At 48.3% G+C, this 27,649-nt stretch overlaps 2 protein-coding genes across 11 annotated transcripts; both read right to left on the bottom strand.

The window, feature by feature from the left end:
- Positions 1 to 4,742: 4,742 nt before the first annotated feature.
- LOC128788517 (uncharacterized) lies at positions 4,743 to 9,684 on the bottom strand. Its single transcript, XM_053943583.1, has 8 exons — positions 9,526 to 9,684; positions 8,344 to 8,453; positions 7,364 to 7,449; positions 7,221 to 7,279; positions 6,984 to 7,119; positions 6,575 to 6,681; positions 5,900 to 6,041; positions 4,743 to 5,269 (listed from the first exon to the last, which is right to left on the bottom strand). Exons 1-7 carry the CDS (start codon positions 9,682 to 9,684, stop codon positions 5,991 to 5,993), a joined length of 708 nt encoding a protein of 235 aa, XP_053799558.1. The 3' UTR covers positions 4,743 to 5,269; positions 5,900 to 5,990.
- Positions 9,685 to 15,926: 6,242 nt separating this feature from the next.
- On the bottom strand, positions 15,927 to 26,880 carry LOC128788546 (nucleolar pre-ribosomal-associated protein 1-like). Of its 10 annotated transcripts, none has more exons than XM_053943643.1 (9): positions 22,257 to 22,571; positions 21,064 to 21,173; positions 20,084 to 20,169; positions 19,941 to 19,999; positions 19,704 to 19,839; positions 19,295 to 19,401; positions 18,620 to 18,761; positions 17,877 to 17,989; positions 15,927 to 17,301 (listed from the first exon to the last, which is right to left on the bottom strand). In XM_053943643.1, the coding sequence occupies exons 1-7, from the start codon at positions 22,413 to 22,415 to the stop codon at positions 18,711 to 18,713; spliced, it is 708 nt and encodes a 235-aa protein (XP_053799618.1). In that variant the 5' UTR covers positions 22,416 to 22,571; the 3' UTR covers positions 15,927 to 17,301; positions 17,877 to 17,989; positions 18,620 to 18,710. The 10 variants fall into 10 exon arrangements, 6 of the variants coding, with proteins under 6 accessions (XP_053799618.1, XP_053799619.1, XP_053799621.1 ...); XM_053943644.1 differs by lacking the exon at positions 15,927 to 17,301 and adding an exon at positions 17,453 to 17,558; XM_053943646.1 differs by lacking the exon at positions 15,927 to 17,301 and adding an exon at positions 19,031 to 19,117 and having other exon boundaries at positions 17,457 to 17,989; positions 22,257 to 22,598.
- Positions 26,881 to 27,649: the final 769 nt, after the last annotated feature.

The following is a 27,649-nucleotide window of genomic DNA, read 5'->3' as shown; positions in this document are numbered from 1 at the left end:
GGAGCCCCCCGCCCGCTCCCCTGCCCGGGGAGGGGCCGGACACCGGGCCCAGGGGGCCCACGGGGCCGCCCGAGCCCCGCGCCCGGACGGGACGGAGCGGCGGCACCGGCCGGCACCGGCGCAGCGCCCGCGCCGCCTCTCCCGCCCGCCGGCCGGCAAAGCTCCCCTCGGTCCGCACACGCTCGCTCCGGCGCGGCTCCGGCAGTCCCGCGCCAGCCCGGCCGCGCCCCAGTCCCTTCACCTCGGAGCTCCCCCGGGCAACGCCAGCAGCTCCCGCGCCCAGCCTGGCTGCCGGGCCAGGGGCACAAGAAGCGCCCTCCAATGCAGCGGCACAGCCCCATTCCAACCCTTCAAACGCGCGAGAGCTGCAGCCTCTTCAATTCAACCCCCGGAACTGACGCCACACTCAGGTGCTCGGCCTCACTTCAACAAGGGCAAATTAAATGTGGTTCTCCCCTTCAGTTTCAGCCCCTGTAAGAGCAGAAAAGAAGGGCTTGTCCTCAAATGAAATCCCTCAAGTTGTGGAATCTTTCAAACCAGAGGGTTTGGAAAGCTGCAAAAGGCAGGCCTCAGAAAACAGCAGAACTGCGATTCGAGCTAAGCATAAGATTTGTCAGCAGAAAAATTATATAAGAAGTAGAGGTGAACTACAAATAGAACAATGGGCTGTGTATTGTCGATTCCCTGACACCCCTGGGATACCCCTAACATCCTGGAAAAGGCAGGTTTTCCTTCAATCAATACCCTCAAAACCACACGTGAAAGGGATCCCCACCAGTTCAGACACGGTCAATAATGGAAGACAAGTCGCTACCCTCAATTTGAATTTCTTTCCTACTCAAAATACTTTTTTTTCTTTTCTTTTTTTCTTTTTTTTTTTTTTTCTGGGAGCACGGGGAGGGATTGGCAAGATGAAATTTAAAAGGGAAAGGAGAAATGTCCCCGCTACAAATGCACATGGGCTCACCTGTTTGGCTGCCGCTACCTGGCACAAAGGTTTGTCCCTCGGCACCTCCTCTGAGCAATGCTCCAGGTATCCAAGTGCGTATCCAGGTGATCCCCCAGACCCTGTCCGAAGCTGTCACCGTCCTTCCAAGGACAGCCCCAGGAGCCGCCATAAACTCCTCTTCTCCAGCAGCTCCCTGTAAAATCAGCTGAGGCAAAGCCCCTAAAACAGCCGCCGGCAGGAGCCGGCCCCTCCTTATCCTCACAGTTCACACCTGGGGCTGCTCTGGCTTTCTTTCCAAATGAATTTAGAGACAAATTCCTATTTTTACCAATACCTATAAAAACGAAGCACTTGACAGGATGTAGTATTCTACACACCCCCCTCGGGGGGACGGCACCCGGCATGACCCCCCTCATTCGCCACCCACCTGCTCCTCCGCCGCAGCGTGCCTCCCTCTCCTAGGGACCTTAGGGTGCCCCAAATGACACCAGAGCCCCGAGTCTTCACCCCTTTTTCCTGGCCCCCAAAGAAGGCACAGAACGAGTCTTAACTGCCCTGGACAGCAGCCCAGCACTTGCTTCCATCCCTTTCCACATGTACATTCCCCGCGAAAGGGACTCTGCCGCAACAAGAAAAGGGGGCAGCCCCCAGAAGGGTCGAAGCTCCTGCCCAGCCTCGCTGTCACGGGCGAGGGGCAGAGAGAGGGAGCGGCAGAGACGGCGGGGACGCGGCACGGACGGCACGGCACAGAGCGGGGGCCGCTCTCAGCGCGATGCCGGCAAAGCCGCAGGTCCGGCGGGGCCGGGCGGGGTTTGACCGGCACGGGGGGATCCGCCGAGAGCCTCCGGCCCCGTGCGGGACTCCCGCAAGGGCCCAGGGGCGCCGGGCTCCGGCCCTCTGGGCTTTATTCTCCGGCGCCCCCCGGCCCCGCGGCTGCGGGGAAAGAAGGAACGGGGCGACGGGAAGAGAAGAGGGCTAGCAGGGCATGAGAAAGGGTAGGGAGGGAGGTCGGGCTGTGGAGGAAAGCGGGAGGGCAAGGGAAAGGCCGGGAGCGGGGAAGAGGGATGGTGCACAGAGGAGGGAGAGAAGAGGAATAGAACGGAGGAGCGGGATAGGGACAGAGCAGGAAGGAGTGGGGGGGGGGGGGGCGCGGGGTGTCGGGTTTGCGAGGGAGAGGAGGGGAGGGTCTGCGGACAAAGAACAGGAATACGGGGAGGAGGAAGGAAGGATGGAGGGGGGGACGAGAGGGGAGGCCGAAAAGGGAGAGAAAGGGGTCGGCTTTGGGGAGAGCGGGAAATGGGGGAAAGAGAGAAAGAAGAGGAATACGGGGAGGAAGAAGGAGGGGTAGAGAGCGGGACAGGACGGGGAGCCTCAGAGAGCCCCGACTCCACCCGAGCCCGCCCCGGCGGCCCGCCCTGCTCGGGATGCTGCGCTCGGCGGAGCTCGGCTCGGTTCGGCCCCGCTCGGCTCCTCCCCTACACTCGGGCTGTTCTCCGCTAGACTCGGCTGGATTCGCCTCTTCGGCGCAGCTCGGCTCGGCTCAACTCGGAGCCGCTCGCTCCGTTCGCCTCCATTCGCCTCGGCTCGGCTCCATTCACCTCCGCTCGGCTCCGCTCGGCTCCGCTCGACTCGGCTCCGCTCGGCTCCGCTCGGCTCCCCGCGGCAGCGCGCCTCCCGCGCACGCGCACAGCTCGCCGCTCTCCTGCCGCCGAGCCCCGCGCCCGGCCCGGCCGGCGCACGGAAACCCCCGCGCCACATTAGACCCAGCAGTTTCTGCGCTAAACCCTTTCTGTCCTAGAAGGAGATAACTTCTCTACCTCCTTCGTCTCCTCACTTTTCTTCTTTGATTTCAAAATCAGAGTTACAAAAACCTACTCACAACTACAAGATTTAGTAAGTAGCCAATAATGTAGTCCCGTCAATTTCATAACCTACAGAACACGTTATACTTATGTTTCCACAATTAAAAAAAAAAAAAAATCATCACACAAGAGTCCTACTCACTGTGTCAAGCCTCATTTAAAACACACCAAAGAAAAAAAAAAAAAAAAAAAACCCAACCCCGAAAGAAATAGTTCCACAACCAAAACAGAACAAACAAGTAACACTAACTAAAACCCCACGTCCAAATACGCTCTGTTTATCAGTCACCAACCCGAAAAATCTCTTTTCTACGTAGCTCGTTTGTATACCTCCTCACAACTAACCTTATCCTTTACAAACACTAAATTGCAAATCAAAAAACTTACACGTAACATAAACTCTTCAAATAACATTTATACACTCATACCCCAAATGACAGGTAAACCACCAAAAGTAAAATTACTCAAATCATTACAAACAAATACTTGTACAATATTTAGTTACAAAACAACCCCCAAACCACACCAAACCACAAAGAAGTTACCTCAAAACAGCAAACCTACAATTTAAAACAATTAACCCACTAAGACCAAACATAACAATAATACATATAAAAAAAAAAAAAAAAAAAACACCAAAAAAAAAGAACACCCACCCAAAAATACCCAATCACTCCAACACAAATTTACTTCTCAGGATCAAAATCGTACAACCTTTTAACAACCTAATTCTATTAGTTCTACATCTCTTTTAACACCTAAAATAACTACAACTCACACTTGAAGCACATCAAATGAACTTACTTATTAACTAACCAAATCAAACAATAACACATGTATAACGTTAAATAAATTACTGCCAAATATGAACATCTTTAAACATACTACCTTACAAAATAAAACAACTGTTCATTTTTTATTATTCACACACAATCATAAATAGAAAACATTTTTAAAAATATATAAATTGATGAAATCACAAGAAATCAATTTACAAAAACATTACTAATTTTTTTTTAAAAAATTAATCAATCACACATAAAAAATAACTAAATAATATTTTCAAAAATTAAAACATCGCTGAATAACTTAAATCATTATTAAAAACTAAAATACTCATCTTATTAATAATTACTGCTTTTTATCTCCCCTACCGATTTAAATTTTTACATAGAACTCTACAAAAATCCTTAACAAGTAGATTTATAACTTACATTTTAAAACATATATAGATAAACATACTTAACAGGAGTGATCTACACACCAAACAAGTAAACTAACCAAAAAAACCCATAATAAAATACTAATATATTCATAACACAAAACCCAAAATCATTAACATAAAAACCCGTACGAACACATGAAAATACCTACAGTAAAAAAAAGACGTACCTTAATGAACAATATTCACACCTTAATAATTCATTATAAACTCTTACCAATTAATGATTAACATGACTTGATACCAATAAAATACAAGAAAATGTTACTTTAGCCAATAAGCAGAATAAAATGTTATACCTAATAACTTAAAATCACACTTTATTAAAAATAGAAGACAGTAAAGCAACGTATCATAAAAACTCCCATTATTATCACTACACAGATATACAGAGATACGCATATATCTATATACAGGTAGATCATATACCCATCTCAACAGCAGCATCTGGGACCGATTCCTGTTTTCTCTCTTGTCTCCTAAATTTATTAGCCACAGAGGATGGAGTAAGGAAATCATTTTATTTATCACCTTGTTCTCCAGAAACCTGAAAAACAAAATGAAACAGAACAAAAAGAAAAAAAAAGAAAAGAAAACCACATTTGAAAGGCAGATCCTCACCAGCAGCTGCTCCATCTCCTACGGGGGACCATATTCTAGGGCACTTTTGGTGCACTTGCCTGAACCTGTCAGGGCACTCTGTGCTTGCAGAAGAGATTTTTTTGTCAGGGAGAGGCAAGGGGAGGAGAAGTAACGTTCTAGACAGCTCAAATCCATTGCTGTGCCACTTCCTGTGCAGCAGGTCCTGTGACAGGATGGGAACTGAGGCTGCTTGAAATTTCAAAGCTAAAGACACCAGCACAAGGTGTCCTTTTGCTTTGTCAAGGAAGTGATTCCCAAATCACACAGCCCCCCCACCATCGTCCCTCCCACCACCACCTGAAAGCCTCTTGATTCTCTTCTCAAAAACACAAGGGACACCTCAGCGTTCAGCAAGTTCTGCCAGTGCAGCCCTCGGTGCCCCCGTCTCCAGGTCTGTCCCCCTTGCTTTCATCCTCAGCCACGTCATTCTTCAGCCGTGGACAGGAAATTGTCCCCATGTCTCCCGTACTTGGCTGGTTACCTTTTCTCTAAGCCGTGCAGGACCCACGAGAGGAGGCTGTGATCCTCTATCGGCTCATGGGCAGCTCTAGAGGTGACACGGGCAGCACTCTGTCGTATCTCCAGAATGCGACTCTGAAACAGAAAATGCAACTTGTTCTTTTACAGCCAAGATCTGATTATCTAACTTAAAATGAGCAATTTGGCTGGTACCCGATCAACTTCCAGCTAAAATGAACACCGCCTGTTCTCAGCAACTCCAGAGAAGGAAAGACATTCTCCCTTCAACGCTTCACACCACTGGTGCTGCTCTTACAAGAAGTATTCAGGTAGCAAGACAATTTTCTCTTTTTGTCCGAGGTTTTGATACCTGAAATCCTCAGGGTGGATGCTCCCAAACCTGAGAGCTCCCGGCAGGCGAGTTTCCCTCCTGCCGAAGCACTGTGCAGGTGACAAACGTGCTGGCTGGGGAAATAGAGACCTCAAAAAGAAAAGGCCCCGACTGCAGGAGCAAAACCACGGCACCCACGTGAGGCTCCACGACGGCAGGAACCGGTCCCAGTTTCAGGGGATAAGGATGGGACTGGTTTAGACACAACCTAAATTATTTCCCCCTCCACACATCCACAAAACCAACAAGGAACAGATTTTCAAGAGGACCAAGGCAGAATCAGCTGCTCCTTTCTGCTTTGTACTTGAGATCTTGAGGCCATACAAGCTTTTGTGGTTTGGGGTATTTGGGAACTGTTCTTTTTCAATTCTTACCTGGGAGCCCTGGTCACACAAAGGACTGCTGAGAAAGGAAAGAATGACCCGGAAAATCCTCTGGTAGACATAGAGCTCACAGCAATGTTTGTCACGCAGCCCTTCCCCAAGAAATCTGAGGATCCACTCGTGCTGTTTTGTACTGGAAGCCATAAAGAAAAATACCACCGTCAGACATTCAGACATTTCCAAAGGATACATGCTCCTAAGAGCACAAAACCCCGGTTCCCTCTGAGTGCCAGCTCAGGAATTACCACAGCTTCTTCTGGACTTCTCAATTTTCCATTCCTATCAAATTTAATCGCTAACATCCATTGGGAACAGTCAGTCTGCAGCCCAAACATGCAGTGGAAATGGAATTTTAGAAGTTGCTGTTTCTAAAATACTTCAGTTGAACTCCAAGTTACTCACCTAAACTCAAAGAGGAATTGTAGCTAGCCGGGGCAGAACATTCTTTTCTTGTGCTCACAGAGCATACGCAGCACAACTCCTTGTGCGCTAGTATTAAGAAGACAACAAAAACCCCACAGAAATAACATTTTGAATTCCTACATGAAACATAAGAAAGACGCTTCTAATTAACTACCCGTGGGAGAATGAGGTTTCATTGTATTTTTGCGGCTGTTTCTAATACATTTCTGAAGAATTACTGGGTACCTAAAGTGGGACTCTTACCTCAAAATCAAAACTGTAGAAAAGCTGGAGAAAACCTGGTACCTTCCTCAGGTCCAAATACCGGTGTGACAGAAGGAATCTCTTTACCCTTATGTACACGTGCTCCTCTGTAAAGAGAAAAGGTTGGCATGGTGGAGGAGGACAGCGCTCCCAATCCACAAGCACGGACGACAATTCCTGGAAGCTGCAGTCAGTGAGCGTGCAGCGCTCCGAGCTGGGAGAACAGCCCGGCAACTGCAGAAGGCCTTTGCTCTGAGGCGCATTCCCATTGCTGCCCACCCTCCCCTTCTCTTGCCCAGGAGGAAAAGCTCAGGCAAGAGCGCACGAGCACAGAGCAGGTGAGGGGATCGACACTCCCCAGGGCTCTGTTTTTCACCCCAGCAGTGACACACGCAGCACATCCCAGTACCTGGCTTCAGGATCTGCTGTGCCACACGAGCAGCGCAGAGGGTGAGGGAGAAGGCGAACCTGAGGCTTGGCTGCCTGATTCCGTTCTGCACGGCATCCAAGAGATACGGCAACGGCAAGGGCCCAGGGAGAGAAGCCTGAAGCACAGCCCAAATGAACACAGCGGGAGCAGGAAGACATCGATCAGCTTCCGGGACATTTCACGGGTCACACAGGTAAGAGCCCCAATTCAGCAAACCTGAGGCTTTGGCGACGTCAGGATCAAAACACCCGGAAACCTGTGAGAAAGAAACCGAACTGCAGCCGGCTAAAAGCCGTCCCTGCCTCAAACTCCTTCAAACAACTTGCTCACGAGGAGGCAGGGATTGATTCAATACTCACCAGCCCATCTGGCCGAGGTCAGAGCTCTGTGCCCACCCAGGACACGGCAGCCAGCAGGGACCCTTCTCCCACTCTCCAGCACGGACCTGTGAAGCCAGGGAGAAGTTTACAGAACAGAAGCAGCCAGAAGATGCTCTCTACTTCCATACGCTCTCTGATCGATCACTCCCAAGGAAAGTCCCCACGGATCGGAAGCAACCACCTCTCATTTCTCCTCCGCAATCATCACTGCCTTGCCTTTCTGTGCGTTTCCTCCCGTGCCCGTCCCCAGAGCACCTTTAGTCCATCTTTTGTTCCCAACCGCAGCTCTCCAGCACAAATGCCACTCCTCACACACACAAAGCAAACGGTCATCTGCTTCAGCTTTTGGCTTAGAAAGTAAAAACCTCAGCGCGTCCGGCTACGTGATTAAAACACAGAGACGCACGGGTGGACATAGATGGAAAGCTTTTCAGGAGAGAAAAGAGCTGATTCGCTAGCACGCTTCCATACAGCTTCAGAAAAATCAGAATCCATAGCAACTCCTAAGACCCCTGCTGAGGAACCCAGCCCTCCTGGGGACACCCAATGCAGCAGCTACGGGAAAAGCATGGGAAAAGCCAAACTCGGGGTGAAAAAAAGATGACATCAATACAGCAGCCTGTAAAAAGCCTTCACACAGCAACAGTGGGAACCAGTCCCATTTGCTCCGTCCCTGCTTTTTGGGATGACACAAACAGGAAATGAGAACACGTGAAACACAAGGCACACCTATAGGGTGTACCAGGTGCTCCTTTTGGCAGCGTGGATGACAAAGGTCTCTCTGCGCACTTACAGGCAGCCCGGTTGCAATCCATCCTTAGCCCAAGCCTTCCTCGCCTCCCATTCGCCAGCGCTCTGCTCTGGCCTTTGGAGCGCTGGCCCCGTCCTCCCGCAGCAGCACGGCACCGGAACACAGCGAGGCAAAGCGTGTGCCGGAGCCGCCCGTGCTGTCAGCGTACCTGTCAGCTGCCGGCGGTGGGCAACTCCGGCCCTGCGGGCAAGGGGGAGACGGCTCGGGCACCTCCAGCGGCTGCTCTGCCCCGATGCTTTCGCGTTCTCCTGCATTTCCCTGCAGCGGAGGGGGTCCGGGACGGGGGCGGATCGTGTCAGAGTGGAGACGGCGGGGAAGCACGGGGAGGCGGCGGGAACGCGGCGGGACGAGACAGCGACGCGGCGGGACGGGGACGGCTCGCTTGACCTTCCAAAGATGGCGGCAGGAGGGGCGGGGAAAGCCGGGGCCCCGCTCCGCCGCCTGCGCGCCGCCCCGGCGGCATTTTCCGGCACGCGGTCGCTTCCAGCGTCTAGAGAGGGACGCGCGCGGGGATCGGGAAAGGGGAGTGCAGCCCTGTTCCGACGCCGCTCGCCCCCCGCCCGCCGCCCCCGGCCCGTGAGCGCTGCGACCGCGCCTCCGCCGCCCGCCGAAAGCGGCCCCGCCGGGCCGCCCTCGCCGCTGCCGTTCTTCTCAGTCATCGGGTCCCTTTGCTGTCCCGAATCTCCTTCACCCCTCCCCTCTATTTACAGACACCGCCCCGCTTGCCGCTCGCTCGCTCCCGCGCCTCGCCCTTCCCACGCTCGGCAGCCGTCCGTCCCCCCTCAGCCGGCACCCAGCGGCGAGGGGCAGGGCGCTGGCTGGGGGGGGCTGCAGTACCGCTCTCTGTCCACAAGGCGGCAGCACCGCCGCCGGCCACAGCCGGGGGCTGCCGCTCGCCCGGGGGGAAGGGAGGCAGAAAAGAGCAGGGGCGATCCCCTTGGAAAAATCCTGAAAAATAAATGGCCCAAAAACACCCGCACACAAACTAAAACACACTGCCTCTAACCCAATAAAACCCCTCCAAAATCCTTTTCTTTTAAACTCTCTAGAACTATCTTTCATATTTATACTTTTCACATTCCCATTTATCATGTATATTGATGCATGATGTTATTTCGATTCTATATTAAATATCTTCTTCCTATGACTTCTATTTATTTATATTTTATCTTTTTATATATCCAGATATATGAATATACATTTCTATATTTCTATTGCAAAAATAGTTCTGTTATTTAAAATAAAAGCCCTGCCTGTAAGCAAATTCTAGCTCTATGATATTAATATTAACGATCTCTTATTTAAAAGAAAAATGCTGCCTGAAACCCACCCGCCCGCGGCGCAAGTGCGGCAACAGCCCGTGTCCGCAGTACTGGCAAGGCCGCGGGAAATCCCGGCGGGGCGGCCCCTGCGTGGCGCGCGGGCAGTGCAGCACGCGGACCACGATTTTCCCGCGCTTTTTTTTTTTTTTTTTTTTCCTATCCGCCATATTGAGAAGGTCAAGAGTGTCCCGGCCGCCGCGACACTTTCAAGATGGCGGCCGCGTGAGGCCCTCGGAAGGGAGAGGCGTTTTTGCCGATGCCTGTCGGCGCCCGCTCAAAACCTGACCGCCCGCGCAGCCGCTGAGCTCACAGTCCGTGGCCACGACACGGGAAAAAGCGAAAAAAAATCCCGCGGGGCGGCGCCGGCGTCAGGGTACCGTGCAGGCAGTGCAGTAGACAGACCGAGGTCCTCCTTTTTCCCGCCTTTTTTGCCGCCATATTGGGAAGGTCAAGCGAGTCCGCGACAACCCACTCCCAAGGTGGCGGCCGCGGGAGGACCTCGGGCGAGGGCTGCAGTACTGCACTCTGGCCACAAGGCGGCGGCACTGCCGCCCGCCCTGGGGCTGCAGGCGGGGAAGGCGCGCAAAGAAGAACAGGCGCGACCCCCTTCAAAACATCCTCTGCAATAAATGCCCCTAAACATCCCGCACGAAACCGAAAAACACCGACAAAAAAAAAAAAAAAAAAAAAAAAAACCTGCCTCTAACCCAATAAGAACCAAAATAAAAAATCTTTTCTTTTAAGCTATATTTCAATCTATATTATTTTTATATTTTTTATATTTATATTCACATTTTGATTTAAAATGTATACTGATGTATAATGATAATTTGATAACTTCTTACATTCATTCATATTACTTAAAGTTTATTTTATTTTCTATTTTTATGCATGTCTTAATATATTGATTACATATTTCTATATTTAGATTGATATTTCTAAAAGGTTTATGTTGTTTATAATAAAACCCCTGCCTCTACCCAAGTCAAAACCTAAAAAAAAACCCCTTTCTTCTAAACTGTGTTTAAATTTATCTATGTTTTTCGCATTTCTATTGAAATTTGCATTGTAAATGTAGATTGATGGATGGTGTTATTTATATTCTATATCTTCCTATTACTTATTTTTATTTACACTTTATATTTTTTATCTATCTTTATACATTGATTATCTATTTCTATTTTTAGAATTATATCAAAATAAAATGTATATTCATATTTTTTAAAATAAAAACCCTGCCTCTAACCAAATAAAAACCAAAGAAGCCCTTTCTAATTTATTTTATTTCTATTTTTAATTTTTATAATAAAAGCCCTGCCTACTACCAAATAGAAAATTTTTAAAAACCCCTTTATTTTAAACTATATTTGAGTATTTTTCTATTTATGCTTTTGATATTTACATTTATAGTTTCTTACATATTATATTACAGTATATTGATGTACTATATTTAGATATATAAAATATATGACATGTCATGTGGTATAATAAGACATATACAGTATCATATCCATTATGTATTGTATCAATTTCTATGATTTTGGATTTTATATCTATCTACATATATTAATTATACATTTCTAGATTGATATTTTCTATGGATTTGATTTATATGTATAATCTATGTTCAGATGTACTTATATAAACGTACTCTAAAATACTCTATAGAGTATAAAATACTCTATATCAAACATTAGAACATCTTACGGTGATAGATAATATTATTTATGTTACATGTTCTATTTATATGTATTCTATTTATATTTAAAATGGAAATTTTATAGTCCCATTTTTATATTTCTAGATTTGTTTTCTTACATTATAGTTATAGTTATAATTTTGCATTTAAGATCCAATACCTAAAACTAAAATGCCAATACAAACAGCAACAAATTCCCACCCATACCGTCCAAAAATATTAGAATGGCTCCACCAGCCAACCAACTACCAGCAAAAAAAAACCCACACTACACTCTTTTCACTAACAATTCTTATCACATCACAAAAATTAAACAAAAATGAAAAAAAACCCTATACAAACCCACACAGCAAATCACAAAAACCACAAAAAAAAAAAAAAAAAAAAATCCAACTAACTTACTAAACTCCAAACCCTACAACAGACCCTGAACGTTACTAAAAAAAAAAAAAACCAAAAAAAAAACTCTACCTCAACACTAACTCATAAAGAGAACCCAATACGCTATAAAATAAACTTAAAAAACCACCAAACCAATTACCGATATAAAAAAATCTAAACCACTAAGAAACAAAAAAATCACCACCCAAATAAAATAACTACCAAAAAAAATCCACCATATAAACAACCATGTTCCCAAAAATAAAACGAATAAAAACCAGCAACCAAATACATCAAACTACAAAAAAAAAAAAAAAAAAAAAAAAAAAAAAAAAAAACTTCAATTAACAACAACAAAAAAATGATTCCTAACTCAATAAACCCATAATGCCTCAAACCATCATCAAAACTAAAATACCACCTGGAAATAAACACCAAGCCAAAAGATAAATGGAACCATAAACAATATCTCCCAGATTCTCTGCAACAACAAAACATACACGACAATCAAACATACCAAATGAATAAAACCTCTATAATACAATCAACAATAATGCAATGACCAATATTACAAAAACCTCACTAATTAACTACAGGACACTGCCTCAAACCCACCAAAACGAACACTACATACTCACGCTAATAAAAGCCACCACAATCCAATTAAAAACCTAACCGCTACTTCATGCCACGACCCATAAAAAACATTGTAAACCTTAAAATATAGAATTTTAAATTATCTTTTTATAATATAAAAATATTATTTAAAAACCCAACCAAAAAAATCAAAACAAACCAAATCAAAACCAAAAAAAATCCAACAAATTCCACAAAAATGAAATCCAACAACAAAACTCAATCCAAATAAATCCTTGCCATCAGCACCTGAACCAAGAACCATAACATTCAAGAAGTACACCATGTCCCTTAGCATACACCAAGCACGAACAAAAGAAAACGATACAATCAATTCCTAAGAACCACCTCCAAAGCGCTACACCAAGGACCTTCGGAAAATGAAAAGCCGCGCTGCCGGCACCGGGCGGAGCGCGGCTCCCGGCAGGAAAAGCGGCTCCTGCGGCAGGCAGAGGCGGCGCCGCGCCGGGAGCCCCCCGCCCGCTCCCCCTGCCCGGCGGGGCCGGCACCGGGCCCAGGGGGCCCCGGCGGCGCCCGAGCCCCGCGCCCGGAGCGGACGGAGCGGCCGGCACCGGCCGGCACCGGCGCAGCGCCCGCGCCGCCTCTCCCGCCCGCCGGCCCGGCAAAGCTCCCCTCGGCTCCGCACGCCTCGCTCCGGCGCGGCTCCGGCAGTCCCGCGCCAGCCCGGCCGCGCCCAAGTCCCCTTCCACCTCGGCAGCTCCCCGGGCAACGCCAGCAGCTCCCGCGCCACAGCCTTGGCTGCCGGGCCAGGGGCACAAGAAGCGCCCTCCAATGCAGCGGCACAGCCCCATTCCAACCCTTCAAACGCTGCGAGAGCTGCAGCCTCCTTCAATTCAACCCCCGGAACTGACGCCACACTCAGGTGCTCGCCTCACTTCAACAAGGGCAAATAAATGTGTTCTCCCCTTCAGTTTCAGCCCCTGTAAGAGCAGAAAAGAAGGGCTTGTCCTCAAATGAAATGCCTCAAGTTGTGGCAATCTTTCAAACCAGAGGGTTTTGGGAAAGCTGCAAAAGGCAGGCCTCAGAAACAGCAGAACTGCGATTCGAGCTAAGCATAAGATTTGTCAGCAGAAAAATTATATAAGAAGTAGAGGTGAACTACAAATAGAACAATGGGCTGTGTATTGTCGATTCCCTGACACCCCTGGGATACCCCTAACATCCTGGAAAAGGCAGGTTTTCCTTCAATCAATACCCTCAAAACCACACGTGAAAGGGGATCCCCCACCAGTTCAGACACGGTCAATAATGGAAGACAAGTCGCTACCCTCAATTTGAATTTCTTTCCTACTCAAGATACTTTTTTTTCTTTTCTTTTTTTTCTTTTTTTTTTTTTTTCTGGGAGCACCGGGGAGGGATTGGCAAGATGAAATTTAAAAGGGAAAGGAGAAATGTCCCCGCTACAAATGCACATGGGCTCACCTGTTTGGCTGCCGCTACCTGGCACAAAGGTTTGTCCCTCGGCACCTCCTCTGAGCAATGCTCCAGGTATCCAAGTGCGTATCCAGGTGATCCCCCAGACCCTGTCCGAAGCTGTCACCGTCCTTCCAAGGACAGCCCCAGGAGCCGCCCATAAACTCCTCTTCTCCAGCAGCTCCCTGTAAAATCAGCTGAGGCAAAGCCCCTAAAACAGCCGCCGGCAGGAGCCGGCCCCTCCTTATCCTCACAGTTCACACCTGGGGCTGCTCTGGCTTTCTTTCCAAATGAATTTAGAGACAAATTCCTATTTTTACCAATACCTATAAAAACGAAGCACTTGACAGGATGTAGTATTCTACACACCCCCCTCGGGGGGACGGCACCCGGCATGACCCCCCTCATTCGCCACCCACCTGCTCCTCCGCCGCAGCGTGCCTCCCTCTCCTAGGGACCTTAGGGTGCCCCAAATGACACCAGAGCCCCGAGCCTTCACCCCTTTTTCCTGGCCCCCAAAGAAGGCACAGAACGAGTCTTAACTGCCCTGGACAGCAGCCCAGCACTTGCTTCCATCCCTTTCCACATGTACATTCCCCGCGAAAGGGACTCTGCCGCAACAAGAAAAGGGGGCAGCCCCCAGAAGGGTCGAAGCTCCTGCCCAGCCTCGCTGTCACGGGCGAGGGGCAGAGAGAGGGAGCGGCAGAGACGGCGGGGACGCGGCACGGACGGCACGGCACAGAGCGGGGGCCGCTCTCAGCGCGATGCCGGCAAAGCCGCAGGTCCGGCGGGGCCGGGCGGGGTTTGACCGGCACGGGGGGATCCGCCGAGAGCCTCCGGCCCCGTGCGGAGACTCCCGCAAGGGCCCAGGGGCGCCGGGCTCCGGCCCTCTGGGCTTTATTCTCCGGCGCCCCCGGCCCCGCGGCTGCGGGGAAAGAAGGAACGGGGCGACGGGAAGAGAAGAGGGCTAGCAGGGCATGAGAAAGGGTAGGGAGGGAGGTCGGGCTGTGGAGGAAAGCGGGAGGGCAAGGGAAAGGCCGGGAGCGGGGAAGAGGGATGGTGCACAGAGGAGGGAGAGAAGAGGAATAGAACGGAGGAGCGGGATAGGGACAGAGCAGGAAGGAGTGGGGGGGGAGTGGGGGGCGGGGTGTCGGGTTTGCGAGGGAGAGGAGGGGAGGGTCTGCGGACAAAGAACAGGAATACGGGGAGGAGGAAGGAAGGATGGAGGGGGGGACGAGAGGGGAGGCCGAAAAGGGAGAGAAAGGGGTCGGCTTTGGGGAGAGCGGGAAATGGGGGAAAGAGAGAAAGAAGAGGAATACAGGGAGGAAGAAGGAGGGGTAGAGAGCGGGACAGGACGGGGAGCCTCAGAGAGCCCCGACTCCACCCGAGCCCGCCCCGGCGGCCCGCCCTGCTCGGGATGCTGCGCTCGGCGGAGCTCGGCTCGGTTCGGCCCCGCTCGGCTCCTCCCCTACACTCGGGCTGTTCTCCGCTAGACTCGGCTGGATCGCCTCTTCGGCGCAGCTCGGCTCGGCTCAACTCGGAGCCGCTCGCTCCGTTCGCCTCCATTCGCCTCGGCTCGGCTCCATTCACCTCCGCTCGGCTCCGCTCGGCTCCGCTCGACTCGGCTCCGCTCGGCTCCGCTCGACTCCGCTCGGCTCCCCGCGGCAGCGCGCCTCCCGCGCACGCGCACAGCTCGCCGCTCTCCTGCCGCCGAGCCCCGCGCCCGGCCCGGCCGGCGCACGGAAACCCCCGCGCCACATTAGACCCAGCAGTTTCTGCGCTAAACCCTTTCTGTCCTAGAAGGAGATAACTTCTCTACCTCCTTCGTCTCCTCACTTTTCTTCTTTGATTTCAAAATCAGAGTTACAAAAACCTACTCACAACTACAAGATTTAGTAAGTAGCCAATAATGTAGTCCCGTCAATTTCATAACCTACAGAACATGTTATACTTATGTTTCCACAATTAAAAAAAAAAAAAAAAAAATCACACAAGAGTCCTACTCACTGTGTCAAGCCTTATTTAAAACACACCAAAGAAAAAAAAAACCAAAAAAACCCAACCCCGAAAGAAATAGTTCCACAACCAAAACAGAACAAACAAGTAACACTAACTAAAACCCCACGTCCAAATACGCTCTGTTTATCAGTCACCAACCCGAAAAATCTCTTTTCTACGTAGCTCGTTTGTATACCTCCTCACAACTAACCTTATCCTTTACAAACACTAAATGGCAAATCAAAAAACTTACACGTAACATAAACTCTTCAAATAACATTTATACACTCATACCCCAAATGACAGGTAAACCACCAAAAGTAAAATTACTCAAATCATTACAAACAAATACTTGTACAATATTTAGTTACAAAACAACCCCCAAACCACACCAAACCACAAAGAAGTTACCTCAAAACAGCAAACCTACAATTTAAAACAATTAACCCACTAAGACCAAACAGAACAATAATACATATAAAAAAAAAAAAAAAAAAAAACACCAAAAAAAAGAACACCCACCCAAAAATACCCAATCACTCCAACACAAATTTACTTCTCAGGATCAAAATCGTACAACCTTTTAACAACCTAATTCTATTAGTTCTACATCTCTTTTAACACCTAAAATAACTACAACTCACACTTGAAGCACATCAAATGAACTTACTTATTAACTAACCAAATCAAACAATAACACATGTATAACGTTAAATAAATTACTGCCAAATATGAACATCTTTAAACATACTACCTTACAAAATAAAACAACTGTTCATTTTTTATTATTCACACACAATCATAAATAGAAAACATTTTTAAAAATATATAAATTGATGAAATCACAAGAAATCAATTTACAAAAACATTACTAATTTTTTTTTTAAAAATTAATCAATCACACATAAAAAATAACTAAATAATATTTTCAAAAATTAAAACATCGCTGAATAACTTAAATCATTATTAAAAACTAAAATACTCATCTTATTAATAATTACTGCTTTTTATCTCCCCTACCGATTTAAATTTTTACATAGAACTCTACAAAAATCCTTAACAAGTAGATTTATAACTTACATTTTAAAACATATATAGATAAACATACTTAACAGGAGTGATCTACACACCAAACAAGTAAACTAACCAAAAAAACCCATAATAAAATACTAATATATTCATAACACAAAAACCCAAAATCATTAACATAAAAACCCGTACGAACACATGAAAATACCTACAGTAAAAAAAAGACGTACCTTAATGAACAATATTCACACCTTAATAATTCATTATAAACTCTTACCAATTAATGATTAACATGACTTGATACCAATAAAATACAAGAAAATGTTACTTTAGCCAATAAGCAGAATAAAATGTTATACCTAATAACTTAAAATCACACTTTATTAAAAATAGAAGACAGTAAAGCAACGTATCATAAAAACTCCCATTATTATCACTACACAGATATACAGAGATACGCATATATCTATATACAGGTAGATCATATACCCATCTCAACAGCAGCATCTGGGACCGATTCCTGTTTTCTCTCTTGTCTCCTAAATTTATTAGCCACAGAGGATGGAGTAAGGAAATCATTTTATTTATCACCTTGTTCTCCAGAAACCTGAAAAACAAAATGAAACAGAACAAAAAGAAAAAAAAGAAAAGAAAACCACATTTGAAAGGCAGATCCTCACCAGCAGCTGCTCCATCTCCTACGGGGGACCATATTCTAGGGCACTTTTGGTGCACTTGCCTGAACCTGTCAGGGCACTCTGTGCTTGCAGAAGAGATTTTTTTGTCAGGGAGAGGCAAGGGGAGGAGAAGTAACGTTCTAGACAGCTCAAATCCATTGCTGTGCCACTTCCTGTGCAGCAGGTCCTGTGACAGGATGGGAACTGAGGCTGCTTGAAATTTCAAAGCTAAAGACACCAGCACAAGGTGTCCTTTTGCTTTGTCAAGGAAGTGATTCCCAAATCACACAGCCCCCCCACCATCGTCCCTCCCACCACCACCTGAAAGCCTCTTGATTCTCTTCTCAAAAACACCAGGGACACCTCAGCGTTCAGCAAGTTCTGCCAGTGCAGCCCTCGGTGCCCCCGTCTCCAGGTCTGTCCCCCTTGCTTTCATCCTCAGCCACGTCATTCTTCAGCCGTGGACAGGAAATTGTCCCCATGTCTCCCGTACTTGGCTGGTTACCTTTTCTCTAAGCCGTGCAGGACCCACGAGAGGAGGCTGTGATCCTCTATCGGCTCATGGGCAGCTCTAGAGGTGACACGGGCAGCACTCTGTCGTATCTCCAGAATGCGACTCTGAAACAGAAAATGCAACTTGTTCTTTTACAGCCAAGATCTGATTATCTAACTTAAAATGAGCAATTTGGCTGGTACCCGATCAACTTCCAGCTAAAATGAACACCGCCTGTTCTCAGCAACTCCAGAGAAGGAAAGACATTCTCCCTTCAACGCTTCACACCACTGGTGCTGCTCTTACAAGAAGTATTCAGGTAGCAAGACAATTTTCTCTTTTTGTCCGAGGTTTTGATACCTGAAATCCTCAGGGTGGATGCTCCCAAACCCGAGAGCTCCCGGCAGGCGAGTTTCCCTCCTGCCGAAGCACTGTGCAGGTGACAAACGTGCTGGCTGGGGAAATAGAGACCTCAAAAAGAAAAGGCCCCGACTGCAGGAGCAAAACCACGGCACCCACGTGAGGCTCCACGACGGCAGGAACCGGTCCCAGTTTCAGGGGATAAGGATGGGACTGGTTTAGACACAACCTAAATTATTTCCCCCTCCACACATCCACAAAACCAACAAGGAACAGATTTTCAAGAGGACCAAGGCAGAATCAGCTGCTCCTTTCTGCTTTGTACTTGAGATCTTGAGGCCATACAAGCTTTTGTGGTTTGGGGTATTTGGGAACTGTTCTTTTTCAATTCTTACCTGGGAGCCCTGGTCACACAAAGGACTGCTGAGAAAGGAAAGAATGACCCGGAAAATCCTCTGGTAGACATAGAGCTCACAGCAATGTTTGTCACGCAGCCCTTCCCCAAGAAATCTGAGGATCCACTCGTGCTGTTTTGTACTGGAAGCCATAAAGAAAAATACCACCGTCAGACATTCAGACATTTCCAAAGGATACATGCTCCTAAGAGCACAAAACCCCGGTTCCCTCTGAGTGCCAGCTCAGGAATTACCACAGCTTCTTCTGGACTTCTCAATTTTCCATTCCTATCAAATTTAATCGCTAACATCCATTGGGAACAGTCAGTCTGCAGCCCAAACATGCAGTGGAAATGGAATTTTAGAAGTTGCTGTTTCTAAAATACTTCAGTTGAACTCCAAGTTACTCACCTAAACTCAAAGAGGAATTGTAGCTAGCCGGGGCAGAACATTCTTTTCTTGTGCTCACAGAGCATACGCAGCACAACTCCTTGTGCGCTAGTATTAAGAAGACAACAAAAACCCCACAGAAATAACATTTTGAATTCCTACATGAAACATAAGAAAGACGCTTCTAATTAACTACCCGTGGGAGAATGAGGTTTCATTGTATTTTTGCGGCTGTTTCTAATACATTTCTGAAGAATTACTGGGTACCTAAAGTGGGACTCTTACCTCAAAATCAAAACTGTAGAAAAGCTGGAGAAAACCTGGTACCTTCCTCAGGTCCAAATACCGGTGTGACAGAAGGAATCTCTTTACCCTTATGTACACGTGCTCCTCTGTAAAGAGAAAAGGTTGGCATGGTGGAGGAGGACAGCGCTCCCAATCCACAAGCACGGACGACAATTCCTGGAAGCTGCAGTCAGTGAGCGTGCAGCGCTCCGAGCTGGGAGAACAGCCCGGCAACTGCAGAAGGCCTTTGCTCTGAGGCGCATTCCCATTGCTGCCCACCCTCCCCTTCTCTTGCCCAGGAGGAAAAGCTCAGGCAAGAGCGCACGAGCACAGAGCAGGTGAGGGGATCGACACTCCCCAGGGCTCTGTTTTTCACCCCAGCAGTGACACACGCAGCACATCCCAGTACCTGGCTTCAGGATCTGCTGTGCCACACGAGCAGCGCAGAGGGTGAGGGAGAAGGCGAACCTGAGGCTTGGCTGCCTGATTCCGTTCTGCACGGCATCCAAGAGATACGGCAACGGCAAGGGCCCAGGGAGAGAAGCCTGAAGCACAGCCCAAATGAACACAGCGGGAGCAGGAAGACATCGATCAGCTTCCGGGACATTTCACGGGTCACACAGGTAAGAGCCCCAATTCAGCAAACCTGAGGCTTTGGCGACGTCAGGATCAAAACACCCGGAAACCTGTGAGAAAGAAACCGAACTGCAGCCGGCTAAAAGCCGTCCCTGCCTCAAACTCCTTCAAACAACTTGCTCACGAGGAGGCAGGGATTGATTCAATACTCACCAGCCCATCTGGCCGAGGTCAGAGCTCTGTGCCCACCCAGGACACGGCAGCCAGCAGGGACCCTTCTCCCACTCTCCAGCACGGACCTGTGAAGCCAGGGAGAAGTTTACAGAACAGAAGCAGCCAGAAGATGCTCTCTACTTCCATACGCTCTCTGATCGATCACTCCCAAGGAAAGTCCCCACGGATCGGAAGCAACCACCTCTCATTTCTCCTCCGCAATCATCACTGCCTTGCCTTTCTGTGCGTTTCCTCCCGTGCCCGTCCCCAGAGCACCTTTAGTCCATCTTTTGTTCCCAACCGCAGCTCTCCAGCACAAATGCCACTCCTCACACACACAAAGCAAACGGTCATCTGCTTCAGCTTTTGGCTTAGAAAGTAAAAACCTCAGCGCGTCCGGCTACGTGATTAAAACACAGAGACGCACGGGTGGACATAGATGGAAAGCTTTTCAGGAGAGAAAAGAGCTGATTCGCTAGCACGCTTCCATACAGCTTCAGAAAAATCAGAATCCATAGCAACTCCTAAGACCCCTGCTGAGGAACCCAGCCCTCCTGGGGACACCCAATGCAGCAGCTACGGGAAAAGCATGGGAAAAGCCAAACTCGGGGTGAAAAAAAGATGACATCAATACAGCAGCCTGTAAAAAGCCTTCACACAGCAACAGTGGGAACCAGTCCCATTTGCTCCGTCCCTGCTTTTTGGGATGACACAAACAGGAAATGAGAACACGTGAAACACAAGGCACACCTATAGGGTGTACCAGGTGCTCCTTTTGGCAGCGTGGATGACAAAGGTCTCTCTGCGCACTTACAGGCAGCCCGGTTGCAATCCATCCTTAGCCCAAGCCTTCCTCGCCTCCCATTCGCCAGCGCTCTGCTCTGGCCTTTGGAGCGCTGGCCCCGTCCTCCCGCAGCAGCACGGCACCGGAACACAGCGAGGCAAAGCGTGTGCCGGAGCCGCCCGTGCTGTCAGCGTACCTGTCAGCTGCCGGCGGTGGGCAACTCCGGCCCTGCGGGCAAGGGGGAGACGGCTCGGGCACCTCCAGCGGCTGCTCTGCCCCGATGCTTTCGCGTTCTCCTGCATTTCCCTGCAGCGGAGGGGGTCCGGGACGGGGGCGGATCGTGTCAGAGTGGAGACGGCGGGGAAGCACGGGGAGGCGGCGGGAACGCGGCGGGAACGCGGCGGGACGAGACAGCGACGCGGCGGGACGGGGACGGCTCGCTTGACCTTCCAAAGATGGCGGCAGGAGGGGCGGGGAAAGCCGGGGCCCCGCTCCGCCGCCTGCGCGCCGCCCCGGCGGCATTTTCCGGCACGCGGCCGCTTCCAGCGTCTAGACAGGGACGCGCGCGGGGATCGGGAAAGGGGAGTGCAGCCCTGTTCCGACGCCGCTCGCCCCCCGCCCGCCGCCCCCGGCCCGTGAGCGCTGCGACCGCGCCTCCGCCGCCCGCCGAAAGCGGCCCCGCCGGGCCGCCCTCGCCGCTGCCGTTCTTCTCAGTCATCGGGTCCCTTTGCTGTCCCGAATCTCCTTCACCCCTCCCCTCTATTTACAGACACCGCCCCGCTTGCCGCTCGCTCGCTCCCGCGCCTCGCCCTTCCCACGCTCGGCAGCCGTCCGTCCCCCCTCAGCCGGCACCCAGCGGCGAGGGGCAGGGCGCTGGCTGGGGGGGGCTGCAGTACCGCTCTCTGTCCACAAGGCGGCAGCACCGCCGCCGGCCACAGCCGGGGGCTGCCGCTCGCCCGGGGGGAAGGGAGGCAGAAAAGAGCAGGGGCGATCCCCTTGGAAAAATCCTGAAAAATAAATGGCCCAAAAACACCCGCACACAAACTAAAACACACTGCCTCTAACCCAATAAAACCCCTCCAAAATCCTTTTCTTTTAAACTCTCTAGAACTATCTTTCATATTTATACTTTTCACATTCCCATTTATCATGTATATTGATGCATGATGTTATTTCGATTCTATATTAAATATCTTCTTCCTATGACTTCTATTTATTTATATTTTATCTTTTTATATATCCAGATATATGAATATACATTTCTATATTTCTATTGCAAAAATAGTTCTGTTCTTTAAAATAAAAGCCCTGCCTGTAAGCAAATTCTAGCTCTATGATATTAATATTAACGATCTCTTATTTAAAAGAAAAATGCTGCCTGAAACCCACCCGCCCGCGGCGCAAGTGCGGCAACAGCCCGTGTCCGCAGTACTGGCAAGGCCGCGGGAAATCCCGGCGGGGCGGCCCCTGCGTGGCGCGCGGGCAGTGCAGCACGCGGACCACGATTTTCCCGCGCTTTTTTTTTTTTTTTTTTTTCCCATCCGCCATATTGAGAAGGTCAAGAGTGTCCCGGCCGCCGCGACACTTTCAAGATGGCGGCCGCGTGAGGCCCTCGGAAGGGAGAGGCGTTTTTGCCGATGCCTGTCGGCGCCCGCTCAAAACCTGACCGCCCGCGCAGCCGCTGAGCTCACAGTCCGTGGCCACGACACGGGAAAAAGCGAAAAAAAATCCCGCGGGGCGGCGCCGGCGTCAGGGTACCGTGCAGGCAGTGCAGTAGACAGACCGAGGTCCTCCTTTTTCCCGCCTTTTTTGCCGCCATATTGGGAAGGTCAAGCGAGTCCGCGACAACCCACTCCCAAGGTGGCGGCCGCGGGAGGACCTCGGGCGAGGGCTGCAGTACTGCACTCTGGCCACAAGGCGGCGGCACTGCCGCCCGCCCTGGGGCTGCAGGCGGGGAAGGCGCGCAAAGAAGAACAGGCGCGACCCCCTTCAAAACATCCTCTGCAATAAATGCCCCTAAACATCCCGCACGAAACCGAAAAACACCGACAAAAAAAAAAAAAAAAAAACAAAAAAACCTGCCTCTAACCCAATAAGAACCAAAATAAAAAATCTTTTCTTTTAAGCTATATTTCAATCTATATTATTTTTATATTTTTTATATTTATATTCACATTTTGATTTAAAATGTATACTGATGTATAATGATAATTTGATAACTTCTTACATTCATTCATATTACTTAAAGTTTATTTTATTTTCTATTTTTATGCATGTCTTAATATATTGATTACATATTTCTATATTTAGATTGATATTTCTAAAAGGTTTATGTTGTTTATAATAAAACCCCTGCCTCTACCCAAGTCAAAACCTAAAAAAAAAACCCTTTCTTCTAAACTGTGTTTAAATTTATCTATGTTTTTCGCATTTCTATTGAAATTTGCATTGTAAATGTAGATTGATGGATGGTGTTATTTATATTCTATATCTTCCTATTACTTATTTTTATTTACACTTTATATTTTTTATCTATCTTTATACATTGATTATCTATTTCTATTTTTAGAATTATATCAAAATAAAATGTATATTCATATTTTTTAAAATAAAAACCCTGCCTCTAACCAAATAAAAACCAAAGAAGCCCTTTCTAATTTATTTTATTTCTATTTTTAATTTTTATAATAAAAGCCCTGCCTACTACCAAATAGAAAATTTTTAAAAACCCCTTTATTTTAAACTATATTTGAGTATTTTTCTATTTATGCTTTTGATATTTACATTTATAGTTTCTTACATATTATATTACAGTATATTGATGTACTATATTTAGATATATAAAATATATGACATGTCATGTGGTATAATAAGACATATACAGTATCATATCCATTATGTATTGTATCAATTTCTATGATTTTGGATTTTATATCTATCTACATATATTAATTATACATTTCTAGATTGATATTTTCTATGGATTTGATTTATATGTATAATCTATGTTCAGATGTACTTATATAAACGTACTCTAAAATACTCTATAGAGTATAAAATACTCTATATCAAACATTAGAACATCTTACGGTGATAGATAATATTATTTATGTTACATGTTCTATTTATATGTATTCTATTTATATTTAAAATGGAAATTTTATAGTCCCATTTTTATATTTCTAGATTTGTTTTCTTACATTATAGTTATAGTTATAATTTTGCATTTAAGATCCAATACCTAAAACTAAAATGCCAATACAAACAGCAACAAATTCCCACCCATACCGTCCAAAAATATTAGAATGGCTCCACCAGCCAACCAACTACCAGCAAAAAAAACCCACACTACACTCTTTTCACTAACAATTCTTATCACATCACAAAAATTAAACAAAAATGAAAAAAAACCCTATACAATCCCACACAGCAAATCACAAAAACCACTAAAAAGAAAAAAAAAAAAAAACCAACTAACTTACTAAACCCCAAACCCTACAACAGACCCTGAACGTTACTAAAAAAAAAAAAAAACCAAAAAAAAAAACTCTACCTCAACACTAACTCATAAAGAGAACCCAATACGCTATAAAATAAACTTAAAAAACCACCAAACCAATTACCGATATAAAAAAATCTAAACCACTAAGAAACAAAAAAAATCACCACCCAAATAAAATAACTACCAAAAAAAATCCACCATATAAACAACCATGTTCCCAAAAATAAAACGAATAAAAACCAGCAACCAAATACATCAAACTACAAAAAAAAAAAAAAAAAAAAAAAAAAAAAAAAAAAAAACTTCAATTAACAACAACAAAAAAATGATTCCTAACTCAATAAACCCATAATGCCTCAAACCATCATCAAAACTAAAATACCACCTGGAAATAAACACCAAGCCAAAAGATAAATGGAACCATAAACAATATCTCCCAGATTCTCTGCAACAACAAAACATACACGACAATCAAACATACCAAATGAATAAAACCTCTATAATACAATCAACAATAATGCAATGACCAATATTACAAAAACCTCACTAATTAACTACAGGACACTGCCTCAAACCCACCAAAACGAACACTACATACTCACGCTAATAAAAGCCACCACAATCCAATTAAAAACCTAACCGCTACTTCATGCCACGACCCATAAAAAACATTGTAAACCTTAAAATATAGAATTTTAAATTATCTTTTTATAATATAAAAATATTATTTAAAAACCCAACCAAAAAAATCAAAACAAACCAAATCAAAACCAAAAAAAATCCACCAAATTCCACAAAAATGAAATCCAACAACAAAACTCAATCCAAATAAATCCTTGCCATCAGCACCTGAACCAAGAACCATAACATTCAAGAAGTACACCATGTCCCTTAGCATACACCAAGCACGAACAAAAGAAAACGATACAATCAATTCCTAAGAACCACCTCCAAAGCGCTACACCAAGGACCTTCGGAAAATGAAAAGCCGCGCTGCCGGCACCGGGCGGAGCGCGGCTCCCGGCAGGAAAAGCGGCTCCTGCGGCAGGCAGAGGCGGCGCCGCGCCGGGAGCCCCCCGCCCGCTCCCCCTGCCCGGCGGGGCCGGCACCGGGCCCAGGGGGCCCCGGCGGCGCCCGAGCCCCGCGCCCGGAGCGGACGGAGCGGCCGGCACCGGCCGGCACCGGCGCAGCGCCCGCGCCGCCTCTCCCGCCCGCCGGCCCGGCAAAGCTCCCCTCGGCTCCGCACGCCTCGCTCCGGCGCGGCTCCGGCAGTCCCGCGCCAGCCCGGCCGCGCCCAAGTCCCCTTCCACCTCGGCAGCTCCCCGGGCAACGCCAGCAGCTCCCGCGCCACAGCCTTGGCTGCCGGGCCAGGGGCACAAGAAGCGCCCTCCAATGCAGCGGCACAGCCCCATTCCAACCCTTCAAACGCTGCGAGAGCTGCAGCCTCCTTCAATTCAACCCCCGGAACTGACGCCACACTCAGGTGCTCGCCTCACTTCAACAAGGGCAAATAAATGTGTTCTCCCCTTCAGTTTCAGCCCCTGTAAGAGCAGAAAAGAAGGGCTTGTCCTCAAATGAAATGCCTCAAGTTGTGGCAATCTTTCAAACCAGAGGGTTTTGGGAAAGCTGCAAAAGGCAGGCCTCAGAAACAGCAGAACTGCGATTCGAGCTAAGCATAAGATTTGTCAGCAGAAAAATTATATAAGAAGTAGAGGTGAACTACAAATAGAACAATGGGCTGTGTATTGTCGATTCCCTGACACCCCTGGGATACCCCTAACATCCTGGAAAAGGCAGGTTTTCCTTCAATCAATACCCTCAAAACCACACGTGAAAGGGGATCCCCCACCAGTTCAGACACGGTCAATAATGGAAGACAAGTCGCTACCCTCAATTTGAATTTCTTTCCTACTCAAGATACTTTTTTTTCTTTTCTTTTTTTTTTTTTTTTTTTTTTTCTGGGAGCACCGGGGAGGGATTGGCAAGATGAAATTTAAAAGGGAAAGGAGAAATGTCCCCGCTACAAATGCACATGGGCTCACCTGTTTGGCTGCCGCTACCTGGCACAAAGGTTTGTCCCTCGGCACCTCCTCTGAGCAATGCTCCAGGTATCCAAGTGCGTATCCAGGTGATCCCCCAGACCCTGTCCGAAGCTGTCACCGTCCTTCCAAGGACAGCCCCAGGAGCCGCCCATAAACTCCTCTTCTCCAGCAGCTCCCTGTAAAATCAGCTGAGGCAAAGCCCCTAAAACAGCCGCCGGCAGGAGCCGGCCCCTCCTTATCCTCACAGTTCACACCTGGGGCTGCTCTGGCTTTCTTTCCAAATGAATTTAGAGACAAATTCCTATTTTTACCAATACCTATAAAAACGAAGCACTTGACAGGATGTAGTATTCTACACACCCCCCTCGGGGGGACGGCACCCGGCATGACCCCCCTCATTCGCCACCCACCTGCTCCTCCGCCGCAGCGTGCCTCCCTCTCCTAGGGACCTTAGGGTGCCCCAAATGACACCAGAGCCCCGAGCCTTCACCCCTTTTTCCTGGCCCCCAAAGAAGGCACAGAACGAGTCTTAACTGCCCTGGACAGCAGCCCAGCACTTGCTTCCATCCCTTTCCACATGTACATTCCCCGCGAAAGGGACTCTGCCGCAACAAGAAAAGGGGGCAGCCCCCAGAAGGGTCGAAGCTCCTGCCCAGCCTCGCTGTCACGGGCGAGGGGCAGAGAGAGGGAGCGGCAGAGACGGCGGGGACGCGGCACGGACGGCACGGCACAGAGCGGGGGCCGCTCTCAGCGCGATGCCGGCAAAGCCGCAGGTCCGGCGGGGCCGGGCGGGGTTTGACCGGCACGGGGGGATCCGCCGAGAGCCTCCGGCCCCGTGCGGAGACTCCCGCAAGGGCCCAGGGGCGCCGGGCTCCGGCCCTCTGGGCTTTATTCTCCGGCGCCCCCGGCCCCGCGGCTGCGGGGAAAGAAGGAACGGGGCGACGGGAAGAGAAGAGGGCTAGCAGGGCATGAGAAAGGGTAGGGAGGGAGGTCGGGCTGTGGAGGAAAGCGGGAGGGCAAGGGAAAGGCCGGGAGCGGGGAAGAGGGATGGTGCACAGAGGAGGGAGAGAAGAGGAATAGAACGGAGGAGCGGGATAGGGACAGAGCAGGAAGGAGTGGGGGGGGAGGGGGGTGCGGGGTGTCGGGTTTGCGAGGGAGAGGAGGGGAGGGTCTGCGGACAAAGAACAGGAATACGGGGAGGAGGAAGGAAGGATGGAGGGGGGGACGAGAGGGGAGGC

Source organism: Vidua chalybeata, chromosome 5, assembly GCF_026979565.1.
Source record: "Vidua chalybeata isolate OUT-0048 chromosome 5, bVidCha1 merged haplotype, whole genome shotgun sequence".
Classification (NCBI taxonomy): domain Eukaryota; kingdom Metazoa; phylum Chordata; class Aves; order Passeriformes; family Viduidae; genus Vidua; species Vidua chalybeata.
Note: the sequence above shows the minus strand (reverse complement) of the source record. Positions and strands in the feature narration are given on the sequence as shown.

What these genes read in the sequence shown, in the direction of transcription:
- LOC128788546 (XM_053943643.1), bottom strand. Translation starts at nt 22,415, where the DNA reads ATGGCGGATGGGAAAAAAAAAAAAAAAAAAAAGCGCGGGAAAATCGTG. An exon ending in TGACGTCGCCAAAGCCTCAG is followed by an intron (nt 19,840 to 19,940) that starts GTTTGCTGAATT and finishes GCTGTGCTTCAG; the next exon opens with GCTTCTCTCCCTGGGCCCTT. An exon ending in ACAGCAGATCCTGAAGCCAG is followed by an intron (nt 19,402 to 19,703) that starts GTACTGGGATGT and finishes TTCTCTTTACAG; the next exon opens with AGGAGCACGTGTACATAAGG.
- LOC128788517 (XM_053943583.1), bottom strand. Translation starts at nt 9,684, where the DNA reads ATGGCGGATAGGAAAAAAAAAAAAAAAAAAAAGCGCGGGAAAATCGTG. An exon ending in CGCACTTGCGCCGCGGGCGG is followed by an intron (nt 8,454 to 9,525) that starts GTGGGTTTCAGG and finishes CCTCCGCTGCAG; the next exon opens with GGAAATGCAGGAGAACGCGA. An exon ending in GACCTCGGCCAGATGGGCTG is followed by an intron (nt 7,280 to 7,363) that starts GTGAGTATTGAA and finishes AGCCGGCTGCAG; the next exon opens with TTCGGTTTCTTTCTCACAGG.